This window comes from Calonectris borealis, chromosome 3 (assembly GCF_964195595.1).
Source record: "Calonectris borealis chromosome 3, bCalBor7.hap1.2, whole genome shotgun sequence".
Classification (NCBI taxonomy): domain Eukaryota; kingdom Metazoa; phylum Chordata; class Aves; order Procellariiformes; family Procellariidae; genus Calonectris; species Calonectris borealis.
The window spans coordinates 76,157,781-76,184,300 of record NC_134314.1 but is presented as its reverse complement, the minus strand read 5'-3'; the positions used below and the strand labels follow the sequence as shown (position 1 = coordinate 76,184,300).

The window sequence follows — 26,520 nt, the reverse complement described above, 5'->3', positions numbered from 1 at the left end:
CGGCAGGGTCTCCGCGCAGGAGGCGGGGCTGCGTGGCGGGGCCTCGCTGTCTGTAGCGGGGTGGGTGGGCGCGGGAGCTGGCTTCAGACCGCGGTTGCTGAGGCGAGTGTGAAGTCTGCCCAGGCAGAGTGTTATTTTGAAGCTTTTTTTCGTATTTCGGGAGCCGGTAGCCTATGCCGGGGTTTTCCCCACGGAACTCTTTTTCATATCGTTAAAATAACTGGCAGTTACTTCAGGTTTAACTAGTAAAGCAGCATACCTGATGTTATTTAATTACTTTGTTTCTTATTTTTTTTAATCCTTAAATCCCATGTTTTCTAAACATTGTAATAAAAGCTGTACAGACTACTGGAGTTCCCAAAATTAAAATGCACTTTCCCTATTTCATCTCTCTTCATATTTGAAGTGCCATAAAAGCCTAAAACATGATGAGATTACATGAAAATTCTTTCAGTGCTCATGACAATGTTATCTTAAGTATGGAATATGGTTTTATATTGCTCGTTGCCAGGAGCAGATATGCAGAAGGAGTGGCATGTAGCAGCCATCGTTTCCCCAAAATCATGAAAGTGCTTAGTTAGGATAGTACAGTTAAGCTGTTCATCATATAAATCACAAAATATAATTGTGTTAATTATAGCCAGTTATACAGGAATGTTGTTTTCGTTGATTCTTTTTATTGTAGAAAATGGCACTTCATCATGCTCTTGCAAAATATTTCTGATCTGCGTAGGAGAGACGTTATCTTCTCTTTCAGAGGAGAGCCAAGTGATGAGAAGCACCTCTTGCTGCACAGTGCTTTAAAAGTTACTGTATTAAATTCAAAGAATGAACATTTCAGTTGTAATGTTACTGTCCGTAGCATACAAATTAATTTCTACATGAAAAGAAACCTAAGGCAAATCACTGTGACAACTGATGTAGTCAGCCTGATGCTCTTAATGTTTCTGAAAAACACTGAGCACAATGGTAGAAATGTATAGCAGTAATACATTTCTAAGCTTTTGCTAAGTTACTGTAAGTGCCAGAAAAGCTGTTGCATGGGAGCAGTGAGGTGAAATTCACACATACAGAAAGAGTGCTAGTGTTTATCTGTAGATGTGATCAACCTAGCTTTTCTAAAATAACCTGCAGAATATTTTTAGCTAGTGTGGTTTTTTTGGTGTACGGTTCTATCACTACAAGTGATAATAGGTGGCAGTAAGACAGTAACGGTAACGTCCGTAATGCAGTGGCCTGTAAGCTCAGTCTTCAGCACTTTTGTACTTGTTGGAAAGCAAGAGATAGCTTTGTAAATGGTGGTGTGCTGGGCGTAGAGGTTAGAGCAGCCAGGTCTGGTGCTGCTGTAGAGAACTGAATGCTGGAACCTTGTGCAAGGTCTGGAGATAGGAGGTAGGCTACCCTTAGATGGAGCATCAGCCTTTGATTTCTTTCAGTCATGATTGTGGGAGCAATCAAGCGTTTATAATTGTTGTATGCTGCTGCAGCCAAGTCTTTGGGGAATCTCACCTTTTTTGGTATTTGTATGCTTCTGGTACTTTTCTGAGGAACACACAAATAATGACTTGACATCATCTGTGTTAGCTGTAGTTCTGTGGGACACCTGAAAAGCATGTTTCTCTCTGGCAGGGATTTAAATCTTGCTGAGATCTTCAAGACTACTTCCAAATACTGAAGGAGTTAAAAGATTCTAGAAATCTTTAGGAAAATTATAGTGGGAGAGATAGGCAACCTATATACAGGGGTCACAAGCATTCCCCCTGTGATGTCAAGTTATTCAGTGTTATTTTGGGTTACTGAGTTGGGCACCAGCAGTTTGTATCGACAGCCTCTTATGCTTGAATATATTTAAGGTACGTTTTTGGTAAAACAGTCTCAAATAAGGAGCTCATCCTGAAGTTAAAGCAAAATGCTTTAGTAACTTCTTGTGTGCGAGAGGGAAGGTGGTGGGAGTGGGAGGGGGAAGACTTCTTAGGGGCTAGGGAAGCACTTAAGTGCCTGCGTGTTACTTAGACTAGGAACAGGAAGCTGCCATTCATCAGTGAAATGCTTCTACTGAATGTGTTTGGAAACCTTTCCATGGGTTCTAATGTCAGTTTTTATTTTATGAAAGGCTTGGAAGTTGTTTCATCTGTGCACTGTACTTGGTGTGGGATTTTTTGTTTGGGTTTTTTTGGGGGTGTTTTTTCTTTTTTTTTAAACCAGGGCCTTGTTTGGTAGAGTGCTATGTATTTGTCAATGGTTGGTGTAGATTGAAGAGGCTCTACTTCATTGGGTGTGTATTTGTTTGTCTCATTGACTAACAATTCTAGGATTTGTTTGTCGTAGGATTTGGAAAAGTTAAATTAGTTCCTTGGGTGTCGTTGTGAAAATACCTAAGGTAGTCTGTAAAGTCTTTTTGAGAAAATAAAATATTTTTTTAACTATTTAAGAGCATTGTTTTTGTGAAGCTAAGCGTTCACAACCAAGGAGTTGACACATCCTTTCCCTGGTATACGTGCATTGCAGCAGCTTTACAAGCTTGGGGAATCTTAATATTGTATGCAACCTTTCTGTTGGAAAGCATATTGCAGAGATGCATGCCTCTAGCAAACCTTGCATTCATTGTCATTTGTGTACTTATAATCTTTGCAGACTCAATATTTTTCATATAATCATAGTTATAGAAAATACTGTGTATTATCCTTTTGAGGTAAGGAAGCATGTCCTGTAACTCAAGGCAGTGTGAATATTTAACCTAGCACAATGCAATCCTGTTATGCTACATACACACAAGAGGAACTGAATTTGACGGTGTATCGAAGCAGTTCATTTGACGTCTTACTTTTCCTAAAAATATTCACAAGGATTTTAAAATAACTGCTTAATACTTCCTGTTTATCAGAATCTTAAAAGTAAGAGAATAAGTACTTGGAAGAACATGTTTTGACATAACCCAAACATTAGTGGTAATATTCATGAATTATTTACTTTTATTCCACAGAGATACTGAAGTAGTAGTATAAATTGCTTTCCCTAAACCCTGATTATCCTCTACCTCGTAAAATACAATGTTAAATAGATGTAGGCACATACGAAACATCAGTTTGATCTAAATAAATATGGACAAAGTTGGGTGGTTTTGCTTAGTTAAGTAGGAAGAATTGATTACTGATAGGCTTTAGAAATCTAAAGAAAGTTTTGGTTAATTTTTAGAAAAAATGCATCCGACTTTGTATCTAGGTTACAGCAGCAAATTTGTCATAGTGTTGTTTTGTACTCTGGTTCTGCATTGTGTGGAACCAATATTTCAGTAGTCTTGATATTGTAAATTAAAAAAAAAAAGGCTAGAAGTACAAGTTTCTGACTAGTTCATGTACAGTAGTGACTACACTAAATAAAACTTTTTTTTCCTCCTCCTTCAGAGTTCACAATGACGAATGAAGAACCTCTCCCAAAGAAGGTATGTTTAAAAATACTTGTGACTTTCCCTCCCGCCCCCCCAGGTCATCACGACAGCTTGAAAAGTTGTGCTTCTCCTTTTGCTCCATAGGTTCGCCTTAGTGAAGCAGATTTTAAGGTTTTACCTAGAGACGAGCTCATCCTAAGGTAAAGTAAAAAGCAGTTTTTCCATCTCAACATTTTAATGAACTTTTAATGGAAGATGTGTGACCTCCCTCTTCCATTGTTTTTAGCATCCTTGTTCTGAAAAACTATTTTATCGTTTTCATGATACATCTCTTCTGTAAAGTTCTCATCTTGTCTCAAATATTTTTATGTATAGCTTGGGAGGAAACACCTTCCAAAGAGACAAAATCTTGAACAATATTTTGTAATACGTGAGTAGGAGTGTTTTTCTTCACTTTTAACTTTAGAAGATACGGTTGCTTGCATTCCTTGCTAGATAGCAAGTTATTTTTAAACAGCAGAAAAATGTTAACTCCTTACTCCTACAATAGGTTTTAGTTTTTCTTAGTCTGCACAGTCATCTTCTCAGCATGTTCAGCTATTAACAGTAAAATGTTAAAATGAGGTTTTTATCACCTAGAACTTGCATAAAGAAGAGCCTGGCCATCTTCTTTGCTTTTTAGAAAGCTAAGTGTTACCATGGAAAAAATAATAGGCAATCCCGTCACACAGACTGCCTGCTTAAAGAAACCAACCCAAGCCACTTGTCTCTCTATTACCTAAATTTCCTGATTTGAAAACAAGGAGCTAACTAAACTAGGCATCTGTGGGTCATCTGTTTATCTGCTATAGTAGTTTGTGTGTGTGTTTTGGTAAACTTCAGCTCTTGTTTTTTTGTACACTGTAAGCATTATTAAATGTTAATATTAAATGTCAAGTTAAATATTGCTGTTTCATAGACCAAAGAGTAAACTTGCCTCGTGTAGAAACATGAGGATACAAGTGCAACACTTAATGTATATGATCAACTACTCCCTCTTCTGGGCAAACTATCCTGCCAGCTACTTCTGGGGTCACAGTTCTTTCCAGGGGAGTCTGGCTCCATATGTTTAAAAATGGTTTCTGGCTTCCTCTGAGTATCTAGTCTTTTGGATAGTAAAGGATAATGTATTTAAACAGTAGGAAAAAATGCTTGTTTGATGTTAAGTGTTTTAGGCCTTGTGAACCTTTTCATAAAAGTTTCTGTACTCAAGATTATCTCCAGGAATAGTGAACTCCTAAGTCTGTAAAGCTATGCCCTTACTTCCAGCTATAAAATTCCTGTCAAAGTACCAAAGCATAGATTCTGTGCAACTTGCTTTCTGATTGATAGTGTGAAAACAAAAAAGAGGCTTCCAATTGTAATCCGTTTCTGTAACTTGCAATGATTAGTTGCCACCACAGAAGACAAGACAAGCGTATATTCAAGTAAGAATGTGATGAAATACACCTAAGGAGGTAAAGTATGTCAGCAGCTAAACTGTGTTAATCAAGAGACAGGAGGGAATTTGCTAATGACAGATGTGTTGCTATCGAATCTTCTTAGTGTAGACAAAGCAACTTCTGCTCTCAAAAAGGCCACTTGATGGGTTTAAGGAGAACTGTCTGTTATACCCAGAAGGGGAAACTTAAATGCTGTTTTGGCCGTGTCCATTTTATTTGCTTGTATTAAGCAGTCCTATGAATGCTGTTGTTTTTTCTCTGAATGGGGTGCATATTTAATGGATTTATAGTAAGTTCACCTTTAATTGTGATTTCACATAAAAGTAGCAGTTACTACGCTAACTGCTGGCTTCATTTGTAGGTTGGAGTAAAATATAACACTGTTATATGTATATCATATTTTAATCAAAGGCATCTTTACCACTTTCAGACATAGAAAAGCATGTGTTGACCACTACTGGATTATCTTAAATTAAGATTTGGAATGCATTTTTTTTGGCCCATGCTTTGGTGGGGCAAATGCTTTTTTAAGATACAGACATGTGGTACCTGCTTTTGATCTTTTAGGTAATACATCATCATCGCTGTACAATTGCACTGATAAAATACATATGTAGAAAATATTAATTCTTTTTTTGTCAGTTCATCTGCCATGAATCCCAATTTCACTGTTCTTTTCCATGAAGTACATAATTCAGGTTTGCTCATTTTAACTTTGTTGATTAAAAGTGAGCAGGATCAACAAGAAGCCTTTCAGTCTGGCCTTTTGGGAATTTCTGCTTGTCTCATTACTTGTTGCTGTGTACTTATCTCCTTCATCTTTCCCCTCCCCTTTTTAATGCAGTAGCTACTTAGCTTGACTGTGTAGGAGCTTCTGTGAAGAAAGAAGAGCCAGGAACACAGTAACAAAGCACTCTGGATCATAGCTAAAAATCTGACCAGTATTGCCCTGATTGTTTAGCCTAGGAGTTAGTCTGTAAAACGCTGTGATTGTTTAGCCTAGGAGTTAGTCTGCAAAACACTGAAGCACCCTGATTTACACAAGCAGTTCTGAGGAAATACAGTGCTTTTACTGAACTTCAGTCAACATGGACTTACAGCCAGTCACTTTTGGAACGGCTTAGGTGCAATGCTGTGTGCGCCCTACCCACTAAGGGCTTATTATTTATTCTTGGAAAAAGTGAACCCCAAAGCTCAGCATAAAAAATGGGTGCTCCAAGAAGAATAGTGGTATTTATGGAGGTATTTTGAAGCCATGGAGTCTTAAAGTCTGCTTAATATTTTTAGAGAATGAAGGGAATTAACTAACCTACATAATGCTGCCCAATTATCTTCCAGTTCTTGTGACACTGTAAGTGACCCCTTGAATGTAAATCGGATTCAGGGCTGATTCCTAGTTCTGTGTACAGCTCTGTCTCTGTTCTTTAGTGCCTTTCCAAGTAGCACTTCAGTGAAGCTCTTCAGATTGTCACTGTTTAGCCATCAGTTTACTGACATGAACTACTAAACAGATCAAGAGCTGATATTGAGTGAAACCAAACTGATTGGAGAAAAAAGCTGGCTTTTAGCCTTTGTCTTTTTACCCACTCGAGTTCACTGATAAACTGCCTGAGTCTCCTACAGATGTACCAGAAGGGGCAATATGGGGTAAGGAGGTCAAGGCAACTCTCAAGTTTGCTTAGACCAATGCATCTCTTGGATTACAAGTGTGAAGAGAACGCTCTCTTTCTTGGATCTTGGGAAGAAAGGCTTTAGACATAAGGCTTCTAGCCAGCAAGTTCCTGTAAGTCACTGGTTTATTTAAAGAAACTTTTGCAAGTATCTGCAAAGTCTTAAATAGGTTAACCAAAAACTGGATTTTCATGTCACTGTAAGTGTTGATTTTACCTATGTCTGTTAAAAAAAGTTTAAACTAATGCAGGTATTATATGTAGATGAAACCTGGTAGAAGGGATGTATCATCTTCAAGTAAGGCAAAAAAGTTTCCCGGGGGAAATGCTTTCCTCCTGTAGTTGAAGATGTGCTAGTAGCAATCTTCAAATTTTAATTCTGACAATTTTTTTGCGGGGGAGGAGGGGGAATATTTCTGTTTGTAGCACTACTGATTTTTTTGAACATGTTTCTTTTACTGAACTTTAGAATGTATTTAGGGTCAAGAATCTTTTCCCTGAAGGGCTTGTAATGCAAGCTAGCTGGAAAACGTTTGAAGGATGTAATTTTTAGGAATGCTATTTATATAGAAACTTTCACAATTTACCAGAGGTCTTTAATGTGCTCTGGTGTCTTATGTGGAAGTTGCATGTTTTTATGCAGAGAATTACAATATTTCTGGATACAGTTTGCATTAAAATTTCTAACTGGATCTGAAATAAAGACCTACTCTGTGGTATATGGTGACATCTGTGAGTTGACTTTTCCTACCTGTTTCCTGATAGCAGGAGGGCCTAATGGAGGCTTTAGATCATACTTGCCTTTTTTTTTTTTTTCTTTTTTTTTTGGTTAAAAAAAAAAAAGAACTTGTAGCTCTGAACCCTTGGACTGTACTGGAGTTGTGCTTGGTAGCTGGCATTTCTAGGTGATGCCACATCCACTGCTAGGTTAGCCTCAGCTTCTGCTGTCTAGTTTCAACATGGCATGGCTGAGATTCCATCACTGAGCAAAGGCGTAATCACAACATTCCACAAACTTGCTGTCTTTGTAACCTCCTTCAAGCTCTGTATGAAAACTTAGCAAGTGAGATTCATGTAATGGGGATGCAGGCTCACCTCAGCCTTGCATATCAGCAGCTGGGAGTCCACGTTACTGAAAAAAGTATAGAAGTAAAACTGTTATGCATGGAGATTCAGTTGTACAATGCAAGACCAAAGTTGTGCATCTAGAAATATTGCCCTTTTATTGTTCAGGTAAAAACAGATTTTCTGTGAGAATTGTTCATTTAGAGAATGATGTTACAGATTCAAGCACCACTCATGTAGTCTTCCGAGACCTAGAAATACAGTGTTTTACACCTGTTCTGTTTGATCATAGTATCATCTGGTCTTCTCTACCAGTGTAGACATAACAAACAGAGAAGAAGGAATAAAAAGACAGGTGTTAGCAATGTTCAAAGTTGGAGCACTAAAAATACTGTCAGTCATCTTCAGCATCTTCTTTTTTTAAAATGCTTTATTCTGTGATAGTTCCTTATTTTCCTTTTTATTTTCTTTTGCATAACTTCAGAAGCTACAACTTGAACTTTAGCTTTTCAAAGATCAGAATTCCATTTTAATTCCCTTAATAATGATCTGTGCTACTACTGTTAACAAGAGAATACAATCAGAGTGAAATAAGCTGGAAAGACAGTATTTAGCAAAATAGGTTATTAAAGGCAATGGACAACAAAAGTTACTACAAGAGAAGACTGAGAACTTGGAAATTATAAAAGGTGTTTAAAGTCTTAAGTCAGTTAATAGACACTTAAGTGAAAACAAAATTATCAGGGCCATAATAGACTGTTTTTAAAATACCTAAAACTAGTCAAAGTTGTCCCTCAAAAGAAAATCTTTGTTTTTCTTCCTTTAACTTGGTTTCACAAATGTTCTTGAGAAACTGTCTTGTTGATATATTTAGTAAATATTTTGACATGTTAGGATTACTGAGATCACTACAAAAATATATAGACATCAGATGAAGAATCACAACTGCAAGTTTGATTGAAAAGGAATCAGTCCCCTTTCAGTAAGGGCCTACCCATATATTTGCTTATTTTCCTGAGCTGAAGTTATTTATAAGAATGGTCTATTTCATTAATGTGAATGTTTTTAAACTTTCATTTCACTTTTTGTTTTGATGCTTTTAGTCTATTCAATTGTCTGTTTTAATAAATTTTTTAAATCATGTGAAATAAGCCTGCTTATGATTTTTGTCTCTATAGTTGCTATCTTTCTGGTTTGCCTGAAGTGATGTGAAATCCAGATTAATTGCTAGAAGAAAAAATTGCTTCTGAGATCTTCTGTAGTTGTAGCAAAATTGAGACAGTGCATGTGTGTGAAATTAAAGGTACTGTGGTAGAAAAAGTTCAAGTTTTAAAATTGATGGCTTGATTGTTGAAGAGTTCTCTCTGAGTATGTCAGTGTGGTGATCACAAGTTTATTCTGTACAATTTCATAAACTTTCTTGAAGATGAACTGCAACAGTCTTCGCCAGGTTTTTGCCAAAACGTTATGTCTGAAGAGTCATGTTTCTAGAAGATTTGGCAGGCACGTGACTTCAAAAGTCTGTGACATGGCTAGCGCACTTCTGGGTTTTCTTTTCCAGGAATTCAGTTCTTGCTTAAACAGTAGCAATTGTTGAGAGGTGACTTAGAGGTATTATCTCCAATGTTCTTGGTAGACCATAGGCTATGTGGTTTTTTTGTTTTCTGGTGGTGGTCTGTCACATCTATTTAACCTTGTGTTTCAGGTCTTAATTTCACTTGCTCTTTGTATAGCTCCTGTTATCGGGGCACGGTGTGTGTGTGTGTGTGATATAACCTAGAAATCAAGTAATTCTGCAGCTGTATTTGAAGACCAACTCTTTTTATTTCATGTAATTCTTTCGTGTAAAAATTAGGTTCGTTCTTTCCGGGTTTGCTATTTAGTAGACTGTTTCATTTTTACTTTTAGGGGATTGAAATCTCCTGAACTAACATAGAACTTCTAGTGGTCAAACAGTGAAACTTTTGTTTCTAACAATGTTCTTGTTAGAGCAGAGAGATAAGTTTAAGAGTTAAGTGGGAATACAACTGCTCTCTTCTACAGAGCTTAAGAGGATTAATTAATGGTGATTTCATGTTCAGCTGAAGAGATGCAAAACTTTGTTGCTGCTAGGAGGAAGAAATCTTGTGCTTACTTTTGCTTTTCCCAGTGATGTGATCTCACTTGGTGTTACAGATCTGATGCTTTTTAGACTCTTTAAGAAGCTGTTTGAATTCACTAAATGGTCAAAAATGATCTAGAGTTAGATTTTATAGTTTTAATTGAGGTAGTGGTGTAGTAGGTTAGGGAGTTAAAATAGAGCAGTTACGTTGAGTCTGGCATAAAATAGGTGGCAGGGAGAAAGGGTAGTTGGGAGGAGGGAACAGAAACCTTCCCCTTCTGTAGTGGTAAGCTGTTAGATGAATTTGTTTCATAATGTGGAATTGTACCATTGTGAGGAAGATGCATAGATAGAAGCAAAGTACTTCTTTAAAAACAAACAAAAAATCCCTGAAACGTCATCCTGTGAACTTTGGTGAGGCGTGTTGTGCTAAGCTTTACTGCAGAGTTGTATTTGGTATTGATTTGACGGTTTGTATCAGATGCAATGTTGTTTTTAAGTATGAGGTTTTCTGACTGTGGATTAAGTGCTTAAATAACATGCCTTAAAAGAGTTATTAAACTGTTTGGTTTCTGGTTGATGAATATAATCAGAGTATGGTCTTGGTTTGAATGAGCTGGTATAACTACTTAACCTAGACTGAATTCTAGTATATTGTAATACGTTTCTGCTTGTCGTCTTGTTCACTTGGTAACAGACTTGATCTTGTCTTTGTATTATGGTTTCTGTTACAGAATTTTGTTTGAATTGTTCTGCTTTGAGAATGAGATGTATCTTAAGTACTTTACACAGATAACTAATTAGTAAGTGTTTGATTGCAATGCTTGTCGAAAACATTACAGTAAGTTTTAAGATGTCAATTTTAAGTGCTGTAACGCACAGCTACCTTTTTAGCCTTTTGAGATTCAAAGTGGATTTAACTATTTCCATGATTAAAAGGCCCATTTTTAAAACTGGAATTGACTTTTTTCCAATTGTGTAATTCCCTCTTGACATTTTCTGATTATGGTATAAATGTATACTCTGAAAGTTTAGAAATGAGATGCCTTGATTTAATAAACTGAGCCTCAGAAAATTCTTCTTTCTCTTCATCTCTGCAATAGGTGGAAACAGTATGAAGCATACGTGCAAGCTCTGGAGGGCAAGTACACAGACCTTAATTGTAAGTTAGCCAAGTTTCAAAATGGTACAAGTTACCTGAATGTTTGTATAAAGCAGAGTGTGCAAGTAATGTCTGTGCTTTCTAAAACTGTTAGAAATAAGAGATAATCATCTATATGTCAGTTTTTTGTCCGGAAAACAATCCCTGTTTTTTCTAGTGTAAGTTTTCAGCATTTCCCAACTTTCTCAGCCACTTATTTTCCTTTGTAGATTTTACACAGCTTCTGAAAAGTCTATTTTTGTGTGTGTAGGACCATCTGTACCCAGACTGCTAGGGGGGAAAAGTCCCAAAACATAACCCCACAAATAGGTGTGTTTTCATGACTTTTCTGTTAGAAAGGAAATGTTATTCTCTACCAAAATACTCCATGAATATTTGTGTTTTCAGTAGTCTTACAGGATTGTAAACCACATGGGAGGGGGAATAGTTTGTAGAGGTAAAGGTCTAAAATCAGTCCCCAAATAATGTTTGATCTGATTAGGCACATTAACTATTTGAATGTCAGTCTTATGTGGTCTTTAAAACTTGGTCTGCAGTTGAGTCTTTCACAAGAGAATATAGGAAAAACATCCTACTCGCAAATGAGAAAAGCTGGATACGTTCTGGAAGTGACTGAATCACCAATCCTAAGTCACTTTTAAAAATTGTGTTGGCAGCTGGAGATGGGCTCTTTCCTGTTTTCCGCTCACCTTTTCAGTCTAAATACTTACAGGCTTAGTACCACTGAGTTTGAAGGGTTTTTTTCTGTCAGTCCAAATGGATATCCTCTCTCTTTTCTCTGTTGTTACATCCCTCTTATGCTGCCACCCTGTAATATTTGAGTTTTGGACAGACTGAAATATAGCAAATATAAGCAGTTGATTTCATTCTAATCTCAAACTGTCATAACATAGATAAATAAGTTGTTTTAATGTTCCCAGTTTCTCAATTTTAGAAACTAATACAGGTTGTAGTAACCAGTATTAGTGAATTATCTGCAAAGAATTATTTAGAAAAAATTGTCCTGAAGCAATTTGTGATGTTTTAGTTTACATTTACATGCGATCATTCTCAAGTAATTAGAAAAAATGAAAATTGGAATAATTAAGATTTTTCATCATTTTATATGTGACACGTAGTAGAGTGAATGTATACTGTTTGTATCAGGCTGCTTGCACGAGTCATTTGCAAATGTGCTGTGCTGCTTTCTCTCATATTTCATATATAAACTTTCATAAATATTCATGGATCAGAAGAATTCTTCTAGTTGCGACTGAACTGCCATTTCTGAAGTTCTTTAGTGTCTTACTGTTTACTCATGGAGTGTTGAGACCAGTCTGAGGATAGACCACAAACGGCACTGTTGTACAGACTGCGGATTGTTTTTTGCCAGAGTGTAGACTTCCCCCCTGCCCCACTCTGGCCTCAACATTTCTTATAGATAGCAGGGCAGTTCCAACTTCCCGAGTTTCAGACTGCAAGTTGTAGTAGTAGTTGGTTAAGCCAGCAATTTAAAAGTTATTTCCTATATAAACATGGAAACATTTTCAAAACTTCAGTCAGCCTTAAGGAAGGATCAGAAAGATGTATTTAAAACCAACTTGTCAAGCTTTTCTAATACTTAATGATATTTTATTTTTCTTATTTATGCTTATTATGCTTATTATAGTCATATATGCTTATTATAGTCATTCTTAACATAATTTTCACCTGCTGCTTTAATTTGGCAGTTCCTGAGAGAAGATTGTAAAAAAGATCAGAAAGATGTATTTAAAACCAACTTGTCAAGCTTTTCTAATACTTAATGATATTTTATTTTTCTTATTTATGCTTATTATGCTTATTATAGTCATGCTTATTTATTTAGCTCTTCTGTTGTTTATGAATTTGGTTTTCAGAGTCTTTTAGCTGTCTTTAAAAACTGTTCATGAGAGGATGCTATAAAACATGTGCTTTTTGTGTTTTATTACTTGTATTAGCTAATGATGTGACGGGATTGAGAGAATCTGAAGAGAAGCTGAAACAGCAACAGCAAGAGTCTGCCCGAAGAGAAAATATTCTGGTGATGAGGCTGGCAACTAAGGAACAGGAGATGCAAGAGTGTACTGTAAGTATTTAGAGAGGATAAGTGTTTTCAGACTGTTACAGGAATATCAGCTTTTGAGCCAGTACCCATGTGCTATGTTTTTTGTATATCTATGGCATCCCATTTTCTGTGCTGAAAGAAATGGCAGGGCACTTAAATTTTCACTGAACCTAGTAAAGATAATTCCTTAAAGTTTGCTTTTTTAATATTGGTTATTTCAGTTGATTTTTCAGCAGCAGTTGTGCTTGGAAGGACTTTTGCTTCAGAACCAAGCTAATCCTTGCATGAGCTGTGCTTACTTTCTTCTAGCATTTATCAACTGTGCATATTTACCAAAAATGTTACTTCTGACTATCACTGGATGCAGGAACAAATTGAAACGTAAGGATAGATTGAGTTTACCAAGTTTCATTTAGGAGGTTTTAGGCTGATATTTACATTGGATTTGGATAACAAGGTATTTGTAAGCTTCTGCATCCATTTGGCTAGGTAGGGGAAAGAGCTACTGACTTTTTCAGAGGCAGGGCTTTTGAAATTTGGCAGATCTGCTTCTTGGGGTTTGTAATGTTCTTTGTACTGAATACCTTTTTTGTGGTTGTTTCTGTTTCTCTCTCCTTTATTTCTGTGGGCTTTCTGTGACTTTTTCTTCTGTGTTTCATTTTGGTTTCTTGAAACTACTTTCTGTCACTTTTGGACTTTTGATCTTTTTTTGGATTACCTTCTTAACATAATTTTCACCTGCTGCTTTAATTTGGCAGTTCCTGAGAGAAGATTGTAAAAAAACTTCTTACTGCTAGTTTGTGTAACATACTCCTGAGAGCTTCTTTTATGAAAAATACAAGCTCTGTGCAAAACTAATAACTTGTAGCTTTCCTCTGTTATTTTCTTCTAGCCTTCCTTTCTTTTTTCCTGTAGGTTTTCAGAGCTGTCAGGTATAGTAGTGTGATGCTTAACTCTGTACACATTATTTTCACTGCCTTTAAGACCATAAAATGACTTTAGTTTGTAGTAAGCACTGGTATGAAAAGAAAAAACAAGGGGGTAAAGTTTACTTTGCAGTGGCAAAAAATGAGTCACAGAATCACTGAGGTTGGAAGGGACTGTGCACAGTTGGGTTTTGAGTGTCTCCTAGAGTGGAGACTCCAAAACCTCTCTGGGTGACCTGTGCTAGTGTTCAAGCACCCTCACAGCAAAAAGCATTTACTTATGTTTAAATGGAATTCCCTGTGCTTCAATTTGTGTCCATTGCCTTCTGTGCTTTCAGTGGGCACCACTGAGAAGAGCCTGGCTCCGCCTTCTTTACTCCCCCCATCAGGTATTTATGCACACTGATAAGATCCCCCTGAGCCTTCTCTTCTCCAGGCTGAACAGCCTCTGCTTGTATGTCAGATGCTCCAACCCCTTAATCATCTTCATGGCCCTTCGTTGGCCTCACCCTAATATGTCCATGTCTCTCTTGTTCTGGGGAGCCCAGAACTGGACCCAGTACTTCAGATGTCTCACCAGTGCCGAGCGGAGAGGAAGGATCACCTCCCTCGACCTGTTGGCAGCACTCCTCCTAAGGCAGCCCAGGATGCTAATGAAGATCTGTTCTGGTACTATACTGCAAGACTTCCCTAGTAGTAAGACTACTATATTGATCCTGCTTCTTTTGTTAGTTTTACTGATAAATTCTGCTGTGAGGAACAGCAGTAATAGGAGCTTTTTTCTTTTGAACTTCTGAGCATATAGCTGAAGCAATAAATACTAAAAAAAAAAATAAAAAGAAATGTAAGCTTTTCACCAAAACCAAATTTGTGTGTACTATTTTTACCTTTCTTCCTCCCTATTTCTAAAAGAATAAGTTAGACAAAAATTTCAAGTATTTAAGACTATGAGTTTTGACAAGATCATGAAGACTATAGGATTTTTGGCTGTATTTTGTTATAGATGTTTATAGTTGTGATGCATAGGCTTTCCGGAATATCTGTGTAGAAGAACTTCTGAAGAGCTTTTATTGATTTCAGTGTACTTGAAAAAAAAAGGGGGGGGGGGAACACGATGCAATGCACCAAAAAGAAACAAAAACCAAACGCCCCACCCCTACCCCCAGGTGGCTTATAGGTAGGAAGATGCATCCTTGAAGAAGGGGGGGTAAAAGCTGTAATAGAGGCATTGGCACCTTGAAGTGTTTCCAAGTTTAAATGTACATAGTTTCAAGAAGTTCTGGAGGACTACTTGGCTTTGTATTATTAGATAGTATTTTTCCAGTAAAGTAACAGTAGCAAAATAAATCATGTTTGATGAGATGCAAAGCTAAGCTATAGGTTGCTAAATCATTTCATAAATGAACAAAAACTATTCACCATATGATAAGTTATTAGTCCATAAAATAACTTCTATTTTTAGCATAGTTAACAATGTTTTATAATCCATATTTACAGGTAAAATGTACCAGTGACAGTTATTTATATGTAAACCTTCAATGTTTCCTGTCACATCTTAATTAGAAAGACTGAACATCAATGGTGTCAAGCTTCTTGAAAACTGCAGACGAATATTTACCATATAATACTTACTGTTCATATTACTCTTAATGTATTTTTGGACATGTTTTATACTTACAAACATATCACATTCAGGTCTTGCAAATTTAAATGGATAAAAACTTAAAAATACTATACCATGTTCAAATGGTAATAGTTGACAAAGACATAAGTGAGTTTTCTGATTATTGATGCGTAAAACATTTTGCTAGTTAAAGTATACTAGCTCTGTTTTAAAATAAGGTGTGATAGACTTTGTCTTAGTTGCTGTTTTAATTTGTACCCTTCTTTTAAAAAGATAAAAAACAACAAAACCTACTTCAGCTTATAAAAGTCACCAGTCATCGTCTCGAAAGTATAGGTGTACATGTCAGAGTAGGAGTAGCAAAATCATTGTCCTGATTCTGTTTCAGTACTTGTTGAAGAAACAAGATGGTAGTTGAGTGTATAGCTCCATTCTTGTGCTCTGTGCCGAGTCTAGCAGCAGAATACATGGGTTTCTTTTGAGCTAGGAGCTTACTGAGAGTCTGACTGGTGTTGCAGACTTATTCTGTATAGTCTAGGGTGGCTAATGAAAGGACTAGATTGACGTTTAGGTGTTCAATACCTCATGTGCCCTATTGTCAGCAGCAGCCTTGAGCTACCTTTCCCCTAGCAGAAACAACCCCCTAAAAGGGGTTGCTGCTGTTAGGGAAGTGCAGGTTGAGGTATTGGCTACTGTTTCTACATCAAGCTTTATTTCTGGCAGAGGTGGTGATGAATTTATTGCAACTTCAGGGGAAGGCCTTAACCCCCTCCCAAGCTACTGCACAGCTACTGTAGGTTAATAAGCAGAAAGGCATTTGGAAATACTTGCTACTTGCTGAAATAGGTTTTCCATGGAACAGATAACAATGAGTGGAAGCTTCTTGTGGGTGCAGTTGGACTATAGTACCTAAATAGTCATTACTCTTAACCTACTTGTGGTTTAAGTTACAGCTCTGTTGTGTTTTATCTCTTCTTCATTATACAGTTTCTTCCCTCCTACTCCTTCTCTATAAGAAGGATGTATAGTTGTACTTATTTAGATTGCTTACATTTTCTGTTAAGCACCTGTATTCTGTTCTGTTAAATTCTTCATGTCAGAGGGTCTGTTCTTTGGGGATGTCTTTGGACAACTTCAGCTGAAAGGATTCAACTGTTTTGAAGAATATGTGAGAAGCAGAGGGGTTGAAAATGTTATTGTCTGTCTTAAAAAAAAAAAAAAATCCACCCAAACAAAACCCCACACAGCCTGATGTCCTCTAAATAGACTACTTTCAGTGTTCTCCTGCCTTGGGTTAGAGCAGAGGGAAAGCTGATACCAAGGTTTTTATTCTGTTTGCGAAAATTCATCCCTATTTGTCCATCTGACGGGCTTTTGAAAAATACTAGCTAGTGTGTGCTTTCACATTTGGGAATATGAACAGCCAGTGGGTGTTTCAGGTGTTAGAGTGGATACGTCCTGGGCTCTGGCATTGGACATGACTATTCCTGTATATTCAGCTCTAATCTGAAGTTGGTCCTGAATGCAGGCAAAGTCTTCTGCTCCCCACCCCTTACTACCTGGAATATCAACGGGAGGAGAGACATACCAGAGGAGTGGTTAGAGGGAGGGGCTTGGACTGGCTAAGCAGGAAGAAGAATGGAATAAGGAAGTAGGCAGAAGGGTTAAGAGGTATGGGCTTGCTTTGGGAGCAGGTCATATTGGGGAAAGGTTGCTAGATCTGGGTGGATGAAAAGCCTGACAGGTGAGAACTGTGAAGTTACAACTGGAGAAAGCACTGGTGGAGGCATGGAGAAAATTTGAGTTGGAAAAATGGGGTCTTTAAGTTTGGGGAGGGAATGAGCAAGGGTTGTTCAGCTCAAGTAAGTAAATTCTTTCTATGCTACTGTTTTAGGAATGACAGCTGAGGTGTTATGTGGAGCTTATGCAAGTGCTCTCTGGTTGGCCTAGGAGCATAAGGTAGAGATACCCACATGAGACTGTTAAGTAACTGACATTGCACAGAATCAGCTGGGTCCTCTTGAGTGTTTTAGTGCATTTCTGGCATGAGTGAGGAGCAGGTGGCGGCAATTCTTTGTGCTACTCATCCAAGGAATATGTTACAGTTCTTAGACTGGCAGTAGAAGAGGGAGGGAGTTGGGCCTAGGTAAGACAAGGAACGTGGTCTTTTTTTTTCATCAATGATGCCTGTCTAAAAATAGGTTGGGAACCATGTTGCTGTAGCATAATTATATTCCTGGAATACGTTGCCAGCTGGAGTGTCTGTATGTGTGCAGACATCTGTTAAACTAGCCATTTCACCCTCTACTAGAGCTAGCCCTCACAAAGAATTGACAGGTTGTTGAAATACTTCCAGTAGTGCAAGCGTCAAAAAGTTGAGTGGATAGAAAAGATATATCAATAACAATAAATTAGATTGATCTTTATTCAGTGAGCAACATTTTGTGCATTCAGTGAGGCAAAGGACCTGTGGGGGTAAAATGCCATCTAAGAAATGTTAGGATAATCTTAATTTGGACTTTCTGTTTCTAAGTAATGCTTGTAAGTGGGTTCTTGAGTCCTTTATTTCTTGAAAATATTTTAATGCAGTGCTTTATTTATCTATATTTCTTTCTGGACACAGAAAAGTTTGTCTATTTGAAACTTAAAATATGATGATTCTTTCAATTTTTTTTTGTAAGTAGCTAAATATTTTTATTTTGATCATATCAGATTAATGTGAAGTCAATGGAAATATTTCAGTTATTTCAATAACTTTGAAATCACTTAGTTGAAATAAAATGCAAGAATTGTTGCTACTTAACAATAAATAAATTAAAACATATGTTGTCCTCAATCAAGAAGTGACTGAGGTCACCACTGCACATTTTTAAGGTAAATTAAACGTTTGTACTTACACTTTCTCTTCACCATTGCTGCGTAAAGACCCCGTAACACAGTAACTATATACAGGAAAATTTCAGAATCATACAATAGTTTGGTTTGGAAGGGACCTTTAAAGGTCATCTAGTCCAACGCCCCTGCAATGAGCAGGGGCATCTTCAACTAGATCAGGTTGCTCAGAGCCCCTTCCAACCTGACCTTGAATGTTTCCAGGGATGGGGCATCTACCACCTCTCTGGGCAACCTGTTCCAGTGTTTCACCACCCTCATTGTGAAAAATTTCTTCCTTATATCTAGTCTAAATCTACCCTCTTTTAGTTTAAAACCATTACCCCTTGTCCTATCACAACAGGCCCTGCTAAAAAGTCTGTCCCCATCTTTCTGAAAGGCCACGATAAGGTCTCCCCGAAGCCTTCTCTTCTCCAGGCTGAATAACCCCAACCCTCTCAGCCTGTCCTCATAGGAGAGGCATTCCATGCCCCTGATCATTTTTGTGGCCCTCCTCTAGACCTGCTCCATGTCTTTCTTGTGCTGAGCGTTCCAGAGCCGGACGCAGTACTGCAGGTGGGATCTCACAAGAGCAGAGTAAAGGGGCAGAATCACCTCCCTTGACCTGCTGGCCACGCTTCCTTTGATGCAGCCCAGGATACAGTTGGCTTCTGGGCTGCAAGTGCACATTGCTGGCTCATGTGCAGCTTTTCGTCTAGCAGTATCCCCACGTCCTTCTTGGCAGGGCTGCTCTCAATCCCTTCATCCCCCAGCCTGTATTGATACTGGGGGTTGCCCCGACCCAGGTACAGGACGCTGCACTTGGCCTTGTTGAACGTCATGAGGTTCACATGGGCCCACTTCTTGAGCTTGTCCAGGTCCCTCTGGATGACATCTCATCGCTCAGGTGTGTTGACTGCACCACTCAGCTTGGTGTCACCTGCAAACTTGCTGAGGGTGCACTCGATCCCAGTGGTTAAACTGACAGTGCTTTTGGCTGTGCTGCTTGTCCCAAGTAAAGCAAAGTGCGGAGGGATTTTGCTGGTGATGCCTTGTACTGTTTGTCAGTGAAGTTCTGTTGCTATGAAGTCTGATTGCAGGGTTGTGTGTGCAGCAGGAGGCAAAACTCCCGACTTTCAATTAATGTTTGTTTTTTAATCTCATGTAATTTTGTTCACCTCTTGCTGATGAAGAAATGTGTATGATACAGGGAGCATAATAAATTGAACTTAAGAATGAACACTCTCTGTGTAGGCTGATGTGATTTTAGTGATTAGCTGGATTCTAAACATGTACTGTTTAGTACATTTTAAGATTGTTGTGATGGGATTAAAATACAAGAAACTTTCAAAAACATTAATCCTATTTAAATACATACAAGTTTTGACTAATGAATGCTGTATTTAAAAGGAATCCTCTCACAGTTACTCCTTCTGAAATTTTGATTGTATTGTAAGTCTTCTGGGTTAGAAATTATAACATGGTAGATCTTTTGGGTTGTGGTTATTGCAAGAGAATCAAATCCAACCAAAATCTGTTCAGCTGATATTAATATTTCTAAATTATTTTGTTTAAAAAATAAACATGCAAACTTGCATCATAAGTGCCTATCGCAAGAAACTTAAACGTTTGTAAAAACTTTTTTAGTAGTTGTTTAAAAATATTATGTATTAATATTAGCTGTAATGTTCCATAATAACTTTTACTGAAGTTACATGGAAATTAGCGATCTGTTTTAAGCAGATAACTCTTTGTATATACTTTTTTCCCCCCCAAAAAAAAGACTACAGGCAGATATAAAAGAAAGGAAGAATTATAATGCTCCGATCATTGCTTTGGTAAATGTAAACTGACATGTAGAAAACAATTTGAAGCAGAGAGAGGGGAAAAAAAATTGGCCTTGAAAGTTTAAGCTTGGCAGGTGATAGGATGGGGGATTGGGTGAATACGCACATTGATAGGGTGCAGGTGGGCAAAAGTGATTTTTATCCTGCCTTTTTCAGGTTACAGTGTTGAAAGAAGGCAAGCTTCCTCGATGTTATCTTTGAAATAACTGTTTTTATTTGTATATAAATGACTTTAAAGTTTTATTTAATATTGTATAAATAACAGTCTTTTTTCTTATTTTATGCAGAATCAGATTCAGTACCTCAAGCAAGTCCAGCAGCCTAGTGTTGCCCAACTGAGATCAACAATGGTGGACCCAGCCATCAACTTGTTTTTCCTAAAAATGAAAGGTGAACTGGAACAGACTAAAGACAAACTGGAACAAGCCCAAAATGAACTGAGTGCCTGGAAATTTACGCCTGATAGGTAAACAAAACAAATACTCCCCAGTCAAGACTTCCCTGACAGTCCCACTACGAGAATGCTATGGTGGGACAGCCAAGTACTCGTTTCCACACCAAGACTCAGACGTTTTGAGGCAAAAGCCACATTTTTATACTGTCCAGCTTGTAATGCTTAATGTAAAACTTACCAGATGAACCTTGTGTTTCAGCTTTTTTCTCCCCCTTTGCTTCAGAGGCCTGACGGCGTCGGACTATTCTGAAGAAATGGCCATCTTCGAAAAAAAATCTTTTCTAGAACATGTAGACATTTGCAAAATTGTTCTATTTGAAGAAAATAGAGGGAGAAACAGAAGTCTTAAGTCTGTGGCACACTGTGTCTACAGACAGTTTGGAGGAGAGAGAACCTAGAGATTATAAATCATGAATTGAACATGTAAAATTCCCGTAAAATGTAGAAGTGGAATATGCTTCGCTCTTAACCTTGAGCCTAGTGACTTAGAGACACTGTAAGTCAGTTTTGCCAATAAGACTGTGGACTTCCTGCTTGTTCACTGAACTGCTGGGTCAAAACTCGATGAGGTGAATTTTGCGTTAAAGAGTTTACTTGCTAACCAGTTTTGAATAGCCGTGAGAGTGCTATTTGATATCACAACAGTGGTAGTGTACACATTTGACTGTTTAGCCTTTGGGCTCTCTAGCACTTGACGGAGCCTTAAGTCAATGTTGCTAAATAATGAACTGTTTTCTGGATGGTTGGTAATACTGTGGACGCCTCAAAATTAGGACTGTACGAAAATGTACGTTCTATCTAATTGCAGGTTTAAAATTGTTGGAAGCAATATATATTTGATCACAACTAGCATGTATAAGAAAAACTGGTTGTGATAAGTATTTCGCTGCATGTTTACATGCAGAAATGAGAATTTTTCAATCTTCTATACTAAGAACTGATTTCAAATGCTCAATACAGAAGGCACACGATGGCATCTGTCTTCAGTGTTGGTGGGGTGTTTTTATTCCTTTGTACACCTGGGGTTTTTTTGTATTGCACTTCTATATAAAATGTGCCTTGAAATAGTTGTAATACATAGTTCAAGGAACACTGCTGGTTATACTGTTGTATTGTGAAACTCCTGGGATGAACGAGAATTGAACAGGTTGTTATTTCTGCATTGTCTCGTTCTCTGAAAACAAAGTCAGTATTTTAACAAACCAAAAAAACGTAAATGCATGCATTTTCCTCGGTGGAATCAGTGAAGGAGCCTTTGCTACTCTATTGATGCCTCTGTTCTGTTGTCCCAAGTTACTTGTAAGAGTAGCAATCCGGGACAGGTGGGAGTGCATGTCTGAGGTGTGTAAAGCGAAATACAGATTTGATATAGCATTTATGTGTTTATTTTTTTCCTTAGCGAATTGAGTTCTATTTAGTAATCTGAGATTTTTATTTTCAAAACAGTTGGGCAACATTTTATGACTCAGTCTGATCCTAGAAAATTCAATTTTAAATTAAAAAAAAAAAAAGGTATCCAGCTGACACAGAAGGTGATGTATTCTAACTGTTTTGATGACTTTTATTAAGATGGCATTGCGTATTTTTTAACTCAGAAGTATATTAACTCAGAAGTATCTTAACTGTTTGTGCTTCAGATGATATGGGATCGAAGAGTAGTGTACTTCGCAGGTTTATTTTTTTTGCATGAGTAATGACTTAACAGCAAAAGAAAAACCTACAGAAAAACTTTACCTTTTTAAAAGGGATACATCTGGAATGATTTTACTATAGCAGTATCTAAGATTTTAATGATCTAGCATCAAAACAGAGGTAAGACTTGCATTAATAAATTGTTAACATGTTACCAAGCCATTTGTAAAGCTCACTATAATGTGCGGATAGAGGCATGCCGTGCAAGTTGCTTGTTTAACTTGGAGTTCAGAAAATTATTTAATACATTAGATACAGGTTGGTTGTTTTCTCAGGCTCTAAATGCGTGGGTACAACTGAGGAGAGACAAGTAACTTACCACCTTCTTTCAAGCAAAAGTATCAAAAGACAATTTTGTTATTTCTGTAGCTACAATGTACCCTAATATGCATCATACAATTTTAAGTCAGTGGTGTGAATGTGCATAATTAATATATGCAGCAGCTGAAATACAGAAAATTAGAGTTATTTCCTGGTAAATAATTGAGGCTGTCTTCGTTAACTGGGTTAAGATGTTACTGATTTTTATTTCTGGAAAGGTAAAGAAATGATGACTCATGTAAAGTATTTATAGGATTTTTTTCATTCCCCCCCTTTTAATTGCTCTAATTGTCCATCCTTGTATGCAACTACTCTTATTTCACGGCATCTGACTTAGTTTTTGGAAGAGGTGATGCTCTGATTCAGATCACTAACTGGTGTTCTTAGGGCAATGTGTTCACTGCAGCCCTAAGCGGTATTAGTTCTGGGCCTTAACCGTAGATAAGGGTGTACAGCATAATCGTTGCTGATGTCTGGAGGGAGAAATAAAAGGGCATGTAATCAAAGGAATGGCTATGCTAAGCTATTTCAACCATCATTAAACACAGAGTATACACTTGGATTAAAAATTAATAGAAATGTCATTTGCAGTAAGCCTAGTACAACAAACACTAGTCTTCCGAAATTTAACCACTTATATTCTTACAGGTTCTGTTGCATGTGTGTTCAAGAGGATTTGTGAAAAAATTCCAAACTTAGTTTTACAGCTAATAGGAGTTATCTTAATAGTTACTGGATTTTATATTCTTGCATGTGTTGTCTTTTTTATAAATTGCCACGGGAGGTTACTTGGTGCCATACTAGTTCAGAACATCTGGAAAAATTTGTTGGGAAGAAATAGCATTATAGGTAACTATGCAAATTTCTATACAGGTAATAAATATTTTGCATTTTGGCAGGAATTAACATGAAGAAATTAATGGGATTCTAAAATTGTCCCAATTCCAAGGTAACTGGTACTTGCTAATTCTACAGTTGACATTGTTTTGTGAAGAGAAGAGCATTAAATGACTTAAGCACTGTGAACTTCTTCAACTTGTAGTCATGAATACCGTAACAGGAATTTGCAAATGGCTAAAAATCATTGCATGTCTGCCTAGTAACTTTTGGGATATGTCACATTGGTTATCTCCAAAGTGGTCCTGCTTTACACAGAATGAACATCTCTAAGGAAACTTGCATCTTAAGTGTGCGCCTGGGACTGTATTAGGTCAGCACAATTTAAACTTCAAGGACCTGGCATTGGACATCACATCAAGAAAGAAAACGGGTTGCTGCCTTTAGCAGAGTTTCAGGCTTCCAGGACTTTACACAGCCAGATTCCTTCTGGAGCAGCCCATCTGAAAGATTTGGGACAGTCAGTTGGAAAATGTTAAATGGGGCAGAGTTGGCAGAACTTAAAAGTTGACTAAGGCTTGAATGCTTAAAAGGTAGTTGATAAGGAAATTATTATTTTAAATTCTTTCGGTTGGGTATTTCGGTTGCAGGAGAGAACCGTGGCTGTGAATTGTAGCAGAAATTTCTTGTTCTACTTTTTCAATCCTCAAAATTTCTTTCAATCTTTGTCACTTGTTTAAAAGCAAACAAACAAAAAATTCAATGACCTTCTTGGTCTTGAAAAGTAATGCAAGTCCTGCCATTGAGTTCACAATAAACCTGTTCAAGTTTGGGTTGGTTTTTTTGGGTTTTTTTTTTTTTTTTCTTTGGCAGAGCTTACACTTTTGTAGAGAAGAGGACAGCTTCATAATGTTGCTGAGCCTATTAAAAGGAGAACTGTTTGTGGTTGCTATCCTGACTTTGGCAGACCAAGAGTCTTAAAGGACTTTAATTCTTCTCTTTTATGGAGTCAGCTGTATTGCCTATATATTAATTTGCATACTACTTCCTATAATGCTTTACAATGCAATTTTTATATTGAAGATTAAAGATGTGTGATGTTACCCATTTAGTAAAGAAAATCTTGTCAGTTCAAAATATGTTTTTCCTGCGTGTTTCCCATTTCTTTCAGAAACTGGACATCTTAATGATCATTACTCATCATCTGAAATCTGTCCTTCTAAAGGAAGTAGATTAATAATATACTCCTTCCTTTAATTTCCTACCAATTTTTAACTACATTTTACTTTCTCCTCACCATGCAAGATGTGCTTAGGAAAAGCTGACCATAGAAATCATGAAACAGACTGTGTACATTACTGTCAAATATATAAACTGAGTTGAAAAACAGACATCTAATTTTTTAAACGAGTACCTGGACAGCATTCAAAAAAATGTCTAAGCCTCTTAAAGGAAAATGGATGTCACTATGAAAAATGAACATGGGATTTAATATTCTACCCCAAGCAACTTTCTTCTCTTCACCCAAATTTAAATATTAAATTTTACTAGCACAATAAATGAAGAAGGTTTTTGTTTATAATTCAGTTTACACGTATAATTTTTATGCGGTGCTTGATCTTCTGAATTACAAGGCACATCTTTAATCAAATATTTAACTCCATTGAGAATTAGCACATGCAAGATTGTGCATACTGATAATCCAGATGTTGGTATCAAAAAAAGAACAATATGCTTATTCGTATTTGCAGTAATAAAACTTGCCTTCCACTTTATGGGACAGCGACAGAAGATCAACTGGCGTTGGAACAGCACGTGGTAACTATAGGGAGACTTTCTGCTATGACAATTATGTTGAGGCATAATGTTCCTTGAATTGTGACATGCAGAAATTGCATCTCCTTTTTGTCTGTAATTGTGATTGAGGAAGATTACTGAAGGTTTTATATTCATTTTGTGATAGATGGCTCTTTCCTTTGCAGCCAAACAGGCAAAAAGTTAATGGCGAAGTGTCGAATGCTTATCCAGGAGAATCAAGAGCTTGGAAGGCAGCTGTCCCAAGGACGTATTGCACAGCTTGAGGCAGAGTTGGCTTTACAGAAGAAATATAGTGAGGAACTTAAAAGCAGTCAGGATGGTAAGGGGTTTTTTTAAGAAAATGGAAGATGCCTTGCACTTCTGCTAGTTTCATTGCCTGATGATACACGTACTGTAAAACCATCTTTGCCAGAATGAAAAGGCAATATTGAGTAAAATATGACAATTGTAAGTCTTCACTGGTAGTCTTTTTTTTTTTTTTTTAAAAAAAAAAAAAAAAAACCAAACAAAAAAACAAAACACCACACTTAACTTTGGGGGACTGATGGGATTTGCAGCTCCAGTAATGCAGTGTTTGAATTTGAAATTGCCAGATTTCGTACTGTAGGTCTTGCTATTTAATAGGGAATGTTTAGACTGCACACATTGTTGGTGAATTGGTAAGATGAAAGCTGTTAACGTTGCATGAAGCTAAGCATGCACTGAGAACAGAATGCTTGTTAACTCTGACTCATTTTGAAATTGATTTTAAGAAATCAACAACTTTTTAACAATGCCTAAGTATAAAAATAGATATTTTTTTTTGTTTAGGTAACTCAGATGAACAAAAATACCTCATTATTGCATTCACAGTCCAAATTTTACAGCATTGTAAACCTAAATTGAAATTACCTATAAACTCTGACCTCTTGCATAATTTAAATGGAGGGGAAAATGCAAATTCAAAAAATCTTCAGTTGAGAGTTCTGCATAGAATCAGTGTTTTTTTGGCAGAATGTTACAGAGTAGATTATCCGATTATTACAGTAAGTCTTGGGACATGAGCTATTTAGACACATAAAGCTCGATATGTTTTGTTTTATAACTGAAGTCCATAAGATAGCACAGACTTGATTTGGCATTATCCAAGTCTGACATATCCTGTATTTTTAAGGATTCCCCTCCTGGCCATAGGATCATATTTTTGAGAAAGTAGCAG

At 37.1% G+C, this 26,520-nt stretch overlaps 1 protein-coding gene across 2 annotated transcripts in view; it reads left to right on the top strand.

The window, feature by feature from the left end:
• WTAP (WT1 associated protein) overlaps nt 1-26,520 on the top strand; it is a 29,548-nt gene that overhangs the window by 733 nt on the left and 2,295 nt on the right. Inside the window, exons 2-8 of one of the 2 annotated variants that reach the window (XR_012673046.1) lie at nt 3,405-3,442; nt 3,533-3,588; nt 10,809-10,867; nt 12,826-12,953; nt 20,488-20,666; nt 20,878-21,441; nt 25,487-25,573. Coding sequence is in view for 1 of the 2 variants with exons in the window: in XM_075146249.1 (XP_075002350.1) it covers nt 3,413-3,442; nt 3,533-3,588; nt 10,809-10,867; nt 12,826-12,953; nt 20,488-20,666; nt 25,487-25,641 (607 nt within the window). In the remaining variant the exon portion in view is untranslated. Of the gene's footprint in view, nt 1-3,404; nt 3,443-3,532; nt 3,589-10,808; nt 10,868-12,825; nt 12,954-20,487; nt 20,667-20,877; nt 21,442-25,486; nt 25,642-26,520 lie in introns of those variants that run through there. The other variant, XM_075146249.1, reaches the window with a different exon arrangement.